The sequence below is a fragment of the Bidens hawaiensis genome, unplaced genomic scaffold, assembly GCF_021521415.1.
Source record: "Bidens hawaiensis isolate Kalapana, Puna unplaced genomic scaffold, B.hawaiensis_p1.1 tig00006913_1, whole genome shotgun sequence".
Classification (NCBI taxonomy): Eukaryota; Viridiplantae; Streptophyta; class Magnoliopsida; order Asterales; family Asteraceae; genus Bidens; species Bidens hawaiensis.
Window position 1 is genome coordinate 1023082 of NW_027491474.1, and position 8921 is coordinate 1032002.

The window sequence follows — 8921 nt, forward strand, 5'->3', positions numbered from 1 at the left end:
TACAAGTTTCAGATTACGGATTTGCGTTGGTTACAGATTTTGTCTCTTATCAAAAGATTTGATCTATACTTTTACTGTTTGCTTACACTTTTGGTCTCAGTGGTGTTAAATTTAACAATGTTCACTTATTTGAAATGACCATCTTCCTTAACCAAACATTAAGATAGAAATTTGAAGCTTTGAATAGCTCTCTATATTTTTGTGCAGCAGATGATAATTACTGCAAAAGTTCATCATTCTTGGTAGAGAGAACAAAGTTTCTCCTTCAACTTTTCAGCCTCTATTATACCCTCTCTATGCACCTGTTCAATAAAATGTTGTGTTATAATTTTGTTTAATAATAGTTATTATTATTAATATATATGCCCATATAATATTTAAATAAATAGTTTACTGCCTTCAATATAGGCATTTCTCTCTTTAATTAGTTGAATTTTTGTAGAAGCGTTTAGGAACGAGACTGGCACTTCTACACGTATTAAAAAGAACTTATTGAACCTATAGTCAGTTCCATATCTCATGGAGCGAAATTGTGGCAAGCGTGATATATTATTTACAATCTGCTGAGGGGCTAGCGAATCAACAAGTTCGCTTGTTGGCAAGTAGATTCATCAAGTTTGCTGGTGTGACAAGTTTACTCCATAGAGTTTTCTTAAGTTCGCTTGCCACACCAGCAAACTTGTTCAATCCGCTAGCAAATTTGTTGAGTGCACTTGGCACCTCAACAAACTCTAAAATGACATGCCGGATTTGCCATGAGTTTGCTCACAGGGATAGTGAGCTGCCAGTACAACAAAAGTTCAAAAAGCACCTAGAAGTATCAATATCATTTCTAAACCGACAATTTTCAAAAAAAAAAAAAAAAAGGAATGAAAATCAAGAAACTTATAGGATGAAATGGTTTGCTATTTGTAACACAGAAAATAACATATATATGTGTATGTACCTGAAAATGAAAAGCATTTAGCAACCTTTCTTTTCCAAGACACTTGAAGGTAGCTGCATTAAGCAAAACAAGACTATGTTCTTCCTCTAGGCACTCCAAAGTTTTAGACAACAAGCCTATATTCTTGTTCATGTCATCAAATGAGAAAATTAGCTGGATGACAACTACTTTCTCACCTAAAACACTTACAGATGAACCTACGGATGATGATATTCTTCGGATCATAGTTTCTTTAGCACTTAAATTCCCAATATTTCTTGAAGACGAACACGACACGAGCTTTTCCTTTTTACTCTTTAGTCTTTCCACTTCCTGTTGTAGTTCGGGTATGTATTTTAGCGAGTGTGACACAATGCCTGGAATACTCACTTTCTTCTGCGTGTTGCAAATTAACAATAGTTATGTATAGTTACAAAGTCGGCTCATCATAAGAGTAACAAATTTGATATAATAAAAACAGACAAGATGTGTAAGTACCGATCGATCACTTGATATGGGCAGCAGTGAACCAAGAAACGAATATAACTCGTTAACCCTCTTACGGCGATCTCTTTCACTGGCATTATGATTGAGTTTTTTGGCCACCTTCATAGGATCATCATTATTACCATTTAAAGCTCCTTTGGAAGACATGGATATGGAATTTTCGGGTGCAAAATCATGTTGAATTTGAGTATTTGAAGGATAATCAAGAAGTGAATCATGATATGAATTTGCTTCATTGCCACCCTGTTGAAGGTTTTGTGTAATGAGATTTAAATCATTTAATGGCCATCCATAGGTTGTGGAAAACAAAGGAGGGGATAATGCTAGCATGTTAAATTTCTTTAGTTTTTTTGTTTTAAATAAGGTAACGATCGATATATTGAAGGAAGTTTGATGAGAGATTAAGGATGATGAGTGTATATATACAATGGTTAACTATGAATTCATGTCATCTTGCATTACAAAATTCATATTTACATCATCTTGTACTTTAATTTATCCTTAGATCAGCACCTTTTTTTTCTGTTCAATTTTCCAGTTAAAGAAATGATAAATGTACATCTATAATATATATAAACGAAACCTTTAAAAGCTCTCTGATTGCTCCTTAAATTCTCTCAAGCAATCAGATTACTTTATTTATAAATGAAGGCTTCTCATTTATTTGACCCGAATTCACGGGTATGGGTCTCACCAAACCCATATAGCTATTAAACGAGTTATAACATCTCATTAAATTAAAAATTAAACTTATCAAATATATTTATATGAAAATCCTATAAAATAGGGATATACTAAAAATTAATGACTAAAAAAAATATTATTTATAATTAAGAAACAATTTTATAGTAAAAAAAGCGGGTCATGGATCACCAAATCCTGATAGCTTTTAAACGGGTTATAACATATCATTTATTTGTGAAACCCTTTCATCATCAAATACTAAGTATATTATTAACTTTCTTATAGTAAAGAAAATTAAAATCCAAAAAATAAATATTAAAAAACAAAAAATGTAAACAACCCCCGTAATACGTGGGATAAAACCAGTAATATATATAAACGAAACCTTTGAAAGCTCTTTGGTTGCTCCCAAAATTCTCTCAAGCCACCAGATTGCTTTATTTTTAAATGGAGGCTTCTCATGAATGTGACTCGAATTCACATGTATGGGTCTTACCAAACTCATATAGCTCTTAAATGAGTTATAACATCTCATTAAATAAATAATTAATCTTACCAAATATTTGATATGAAAATCCTATAAAATAGGGATATACTAAAAATTAATATCTGATTTTTTAAAAAAAATATATTATTTATAATTAAGAAATAATTCTATAGTACAAAAAATAAGCAGGTCATGGTCACCAAATCCATATAGCTTTTTAAGCGGGTTATAACATATCATTTATTTGTGAAACGCTTTCATCATCAAACCCTTTCTTACAATAAAGAAAATTAAAATCAAAAAAATATTATATTAAAAAACAAAAAAATGTAAAACAACCCCCGTAATACGGGGGATAAAACCTAGTTTTATATATTAACAGGTTATTGGATCAAGATTCTAGTTAAAATATAACATTATATTTGAGTTACTTTTTATTGGGTTTAGTCCACTAATTACATCAAAATTTTCTATATTACATATAGCAAATAATGATAATCATTATCCATTAATTTTCATAAATCCCAAATTAAACTAACAAAAGTGCATATTTAATTTCTTAAATAATTATAATAACCCGAAATCCTTCAGATAATAATTATAATAATATAATAACTCTAGATTTGTAGAAATCGTATACAAATGTCTATATTTACATTTTGACATTGTATATTTCAGTTAGAAACTCTTATGAGGAAGAAATTAATAATTTAATAAGGCAAGTCATATAGAAATATGGATATAATCTGATATTCTATCAGCACGTGTTTTAACTGATTTCACGCAAAATTAATTTGAATACCCTTGACCAAATCTTTTGTTCATTGCTAAGTCTATATTGTTTCAACAAACTAGTCTAAAAATCTGGATGACGAACCCTTTAATCCTAATTCTAATCGGCAATATATATTCCTTTAAAAACCCTCCTTACTCATAACAACTACACAACCCCATTCATTGATGCCACTACCAGCGCTCTGCTGGATCAGTTAAGCCGCCAAGAAAACCATCGCCTCACACCACTACCCTAAATTAGCCTCACTACAAAGATTATCTGTCTCCATTGTACCACCAATGACCGCTACAAGTCAGACGCCGCTGACGTCTTCGTTAGTTTTGCATTTTGGTAAACTCCAAAATCTTTTGGATCTCTTGTCATAAATTAGCTCATGGTACTGTTGGTTAAAAATCCGATGTCGGTTATTAATTTTAATTCAATCATAGTTCCGGTGACATACGCCGTGCACTGCCACCAGTTTCTGTTTTTCCCTCAGGAACTGACCGCCGTTTTCCTCTTCGAGTAAGGTATCAAAAATCGATCCCGATTTCCTTTCTATTCAATTATGTGAATTTCAAGTTTATTAATTCATTCCAATGTCATACAGTCGCCGTCACGCATTACGTACCACCACCGTTCAAGTTCCGCATCCGATCCATTTTGTTGAGAGAAACCGATTAGGTCGCTGTCACGTTTACATACGTCACCGACTTGTTTCGATAACTAAGGTGATGCCCGCTCTTTTTTTTTCTGGTTCGTACACCTAATTAAGTCGTTCGGATGTGATCGTTGATTCGTTCCGATGATGGATAACGTTGTTTAATTAGAAACTCTATTTGAAACTTGGTATTTATAATGCATGCATGTCATTAAAGGAGGATAAGAGTTTCTGTGTGTTCCGTATTCATGTGCATGTTAGTGCATATTGGCTAAAGTTAAATGAAGCACTATAATAATATAAATATGAGTGGCTTTAAAGCCACTACGTATCACTTAAAAAAAATCAATCTGAGAAATTAGGAATTTAAAATAATAAATTAAATTTTGAAAGTTTTTGTGATCATAGATAAATAATATTTCAGATCAGTTACTTTATTTCATAATATTCTCTTATAATGAAGTGGGGATTTAAAATTCGAAATTTACATATTAGTACTTATTTTGGAAGCTTAATGATTTTAAATAGCCACCAAAACGAGCATATTACTACACACATTTTTATTGATTCTTAAAGTGTCCTCCCGGGAAAAATCAACGAATCATCCATCGTAATTACGTGAGTATATCTAAAATAAAATGTAAATAAACCGTAGGTTCTCATAATTATTGAAGACGAGCCAACTTTTTTACTTCTACTTATTAATTAAGGTACGGAATCTGTTTTCGTGTACTCTTCGTATTATATATTCCGTTACTTCGTAGTGCGTATTCTGTTTTCGCTTACTCATAGTATTGACTCTAGTCCGTTACTTTGTAGTACGGATTTTCGTATGCCTCAGTTACCTTTGAGTTTAGTTAGTTTATATAATATATTTTTGTCGCATGCAATAATTATATATTTTGTACTCTTTGTTGCATGTTCCTATTTGAATATGTTTAGTTATCTGGTTTTAGCTTAGTACTCTGTTACCCGAGCATTTCTGACTTGTCATTTGGGGCGTCAATGACATGGCACTTGTTGTAACAGTGCGTAATCAAAGTTCACGGCGTCTCTGACTGTACTTATGAAGTACCTTGGCCACTTAGAGGCGTATAGATCGATCTTAGCTCCGACTCCTGACTCCTGACTTCTGTTTGAGATGGAATAATGTGTGCACGCCACCCACACCGTCTCCTTGGTGCATGGACTAGCTAGCTGTGTACCCCTCTGTTTAGGCTCTGGGTGCTTTTGTATTTACACGGCCTATTTATTATTACATCACAGTCGTGTAGTTTAGTATTTATAAATATCTGGTTATATTTTCGGTCTACTTGATATGTGCTTTTGGATACGTTTGGTATACTTTGATTTTGTTCCGATCGAGTATCTGGTTATATTTTGGTATTAAACGCGAATTTATATTCGCAACAGTTTTAGTTTCAGTTTCAGGTCTGTATTCATTTTGCTTTACACATTTTCGTCTTAGCATGTACTATTGTTTTTTCCGTTACTGGGCAAATTTTTGGCTCAGTCGTATTTTCGTGTTTTTGTTTGTCTTATTTGTTAACAGGTAATCCGGGAAATCAGTAAAATCAGGGATGAGAGTAAAATGAAGCTCAAGAATAAAGACTTTTATTTATTTTCACATTTAATAAATTGGACTTAGGATTTTCTTTCGGTTTGGTTTTAATTCGTTGGTTGCACTTGGATTATTTTTATTCCTTTTAAATAGATTGTATTGGTTTATGATATCTGTAACAGTGACACGTTAGCCTGTTCTGGGTTGGGGCGTTACAGTTGTAATACCCTAAGCCAATCTCACATCGGTTGTGGATAGAAGAGAACTTGGTTAATATGGAATGACCCGCCTCTTAATTCACCAAAGTGTTTTAGGCTTAATTTTAGTGGATGAGAGGAGAACTCTACAATTAAATATGCTCGGGTGAGATTACTAGAGTAGTACACTATCAGGATGGGTGACCTTCTGGTAAGTCTTCACTTAGACAGATAAAGACAAATCCGCAAGCTTTTTAGGGACAAAATAGAATATTGGTGGTATAAAAGACCAAAAGTTACACAGATGTCTTCAACATTTTTAAAACCAATTAACTTCAGTTTGGATTTTGAATATGAGTTCTATTCTAATATATACAGAAATAATAAGTATAATTAAAGGTTGTACCTTATAAACCACTCTTTATTTTGTTTCTCAATAAATGTGAAACAAGGTTTTACCACTTTCACTTTTTTAAAACATTCATTCACACACACATATACCCAAACTTCCAACATAATTTAGATGCAATAGAAATAGAAAATGGATTCACGTGGAGCTCGTGCCATGCACAGGTTTGAAGTAAGCTCACCATTGATGGGTTCAATACAAGTTTAACATGGCATGTGGCATCCATGCCTGGGAGGGTGCCACTGTCCCTTTTCTTCTAGAGATCTATCAATAAAATTGTCAAACTCAAGTTGATCATGTAATTAATTACTATTAATTAAGCTATGAGATCACTATTCTATTACTCTATTGAAGGTGATTGAATATTGCAAATGCAACAAATATTCATCATCCCTAAGCTTGATCTTTGACTTTCATTTTGCTTATCTTAGTTTTTTTTTTGTTGCAAATGCTTATATAAAGTTTGTGTTTAGCCATTTTCTTAATATAAGATATTAGATAACGGAATTGAATCACTTCGAACACCAAAGAACTCACTGATCACATGAATTGAAAGTGAAGTTACAATTGAGTGAAATTACTCTACAATTCTTTCCTCACCATTTTATACCCCCATCTAACAACTAACGATTACAACAAACTTAACACCAGTTCTTGCTTCTCTACCTTCATATCGATATACCATTGCACACTTCCTCCCGACTATCCCACTTGACTTATTTCCCGACTATATTCTAGCAATCACCTGCACCTTAGTGCAAAGTCAAACCCAACTAGACTGGCCAGCAAATGTGTAGAACTACACGAACTTTAGACGTGATATGCTTTTATTAACATAACAACATTCTCATCATTATCAACGTTATCAACATTCACCTCTTTTGAGTTTATGACATCTCTGATGATCGAAATGTAACTTTACATTGATATGTTTGGTTCTTTCATGATACATTTGATTCTTCGATAACATAACTTATTACCGATGATTATCACATAAGACTACTTCATCCTGGATCTTGATTAATCCCAAATCATAAATAAAGCCCTTCACGTGCGTACATGCATAACATCCTTTACTGCTTTGGTCAAAGCTATATAGTCAACTTTAGTTCTAGACAAAGCCACCACATGTTGTAATGATGCTTTCCAATTGACTAGACTTTCAAGAACTTTAAATGCATAATAAGTAGCAAATCTCTCTTTATCAAGATCCTTTGCAAAATCGACATACACAGAGCCAAGAGCCATACTTCTTCATCATGACCATCACAAAATTCTAATTCTACATCCCTAGCCACCATTTAAGTACCTAATAATCCATTTCACAGCTTTCCAATGCAATTTCTCTGTTTAGCAAGAAACCTGCTCACCACACTAACAACATAGCCTATATTAGGTCTTGCACACACCATTAGATACATGAGACTTCCAAATTAGTTCATTAATTAGCATATGGTATATCCACCATATCTCCTACTTCGATCATCACTTGTTTATGGTGAATCCTTTCTTACTTAAAGTATTTAGTCACTGGAGATGTCATAGCTTTCTCTTATTCATGAAGAAATTATGCAAGACCTTCTTCACATAAGCACCTTGATTTAACTTAAGCTTTCTAAGCTCACTTTGTACAAGAACTAGACTCGTATTACGAGAATATGTAAGGCCGGACTTCAGTACTATTCAGTATTCGCTTAAATTATTTGGATACACAAGTAGTTCTTAGATGATATTGTATTTGCGTTTCAAAAGCTTTTTGGCCATTAATAAGGTGTTTGCAATATACAATCTTCTTTTCGTTTGATATCAACATGACAATGGGTGACAAAAAAAACATTACTTGTAGATCTAGACATCCAACTTTCGTGTTATCAATTTTGGTACTCTTCGATCTAGAGTAGCTTACTATTATCATGTGTGTCTTCAAAGGAACCAATCTGAGTTTTATCCATTATAACTTAATAAAGTTTGAAGTGTCAAAAGCTTTCTTAGCAAATATAAATACTAATCAATTAAGTTAGTTAACAATGTAAATTAGAAAGGAACTAGTATGAAGCCCCCGTGTTGCGGCGGGGCATAAAATCGTGACAGGTAGCACTCGTGCCATATTTTCGTCAGGAACCACCAACACTAGAAAAAAACTCGTGTAAAAAAATAAAAAGAAGAAAAATAAAATGAAACGAAAAGTAGACAAAAAAAAGATTGAACCATGCACACAAAACTTAAAACAAATAAAACAGTAACCAAGTCGATATAGGACGGTAGGACCCGCGCCATGCAAAGGGGCAATTAAACCGGAAAAGCAGTCGTTAAAAAATTGAACCACACACACAAGTGGCGACATGTTAATTACAAAATTTATATCAAAATGTAAAACAAAAAATTTGTAAAAGATAGTATAAAGGACCAAAGTTGAAAGAGTAAAAAAGTATTGAGTTAAATTGTAAAAGTATTGAGTTTAAAAGTAAAAAAGTCAGGATAAAAATAAAAGTGAGTACAAAAGAAATATGATCCAAATTTGATGTACGTACAAAATAGAAAGCTTAATGTACAACTAATGACGCACACTAAGGTTGCAAATTGTATATATATAATGATAATGAATATTATAATTTATAAACTCCAAATATCATTCCACACTTGATATACTAGCTTGTATTTACAAATGGGTACAGGTTTTACAGTGATCTATATAACTATATGGTCAAGTGCTAT

At 32.7% G+C, this 8921-nt stretch overlaps 1 protein-coding gene across 2 annotated transcripts; it reads right to left on the bottom strand.

Annotated features, from left to right (window-relative positions):
* Positions 1-233: 233 nt before the first annotated feature.
* Positions 234-1850, bottom strand: LOC143633861 (transcription factor ORG2-like). 2 transcript variants are annotated; one of them, XM_077102086.1, is made up of 3 exons: positions 1424-1848; positions 947-1321; positions 234-302 (listed from the first exon to the last, which is right to left on the bottom strand). In XM_077102086.1, exons 1-3 carry the CDS (start codon positions 1760-1762, stop codon positions 234-236), a joined length of 783 nt encoding a protein of 260 aa, XP_076958201.1. In that variant the 5' UTR covers positions 1763-1848. The 2 variants fall into 2 exon arrangements, with proteins under 2 accessions (XP_076958201.1, XP_076958200.1); XM_077102085.1 differs by lacking the exon at positions 234-302 and having other exon boundaries at positions 687-1321; positions 1424-1850.
* Positions 1851-8921: the final 7071 nt, after the last annotated feature.

Excerpts from the sequence above, each read along its gene's own strand:
- LOC143633861 (XM_077102085.1), bottom strand. The coding sequence starts at position 1,762 with ATGCTAGCATTATCCCCTCCTTTGTTTTCCACAACCTATGGATGGCCA. Across the intron at positions 1,322-1,423 it reads CCATATCAAGTGATCGATCG|AAGAAAGTGAGTATTCCAGG; the intron begins GTACTTACACAT and ends TGCAACACGCAG.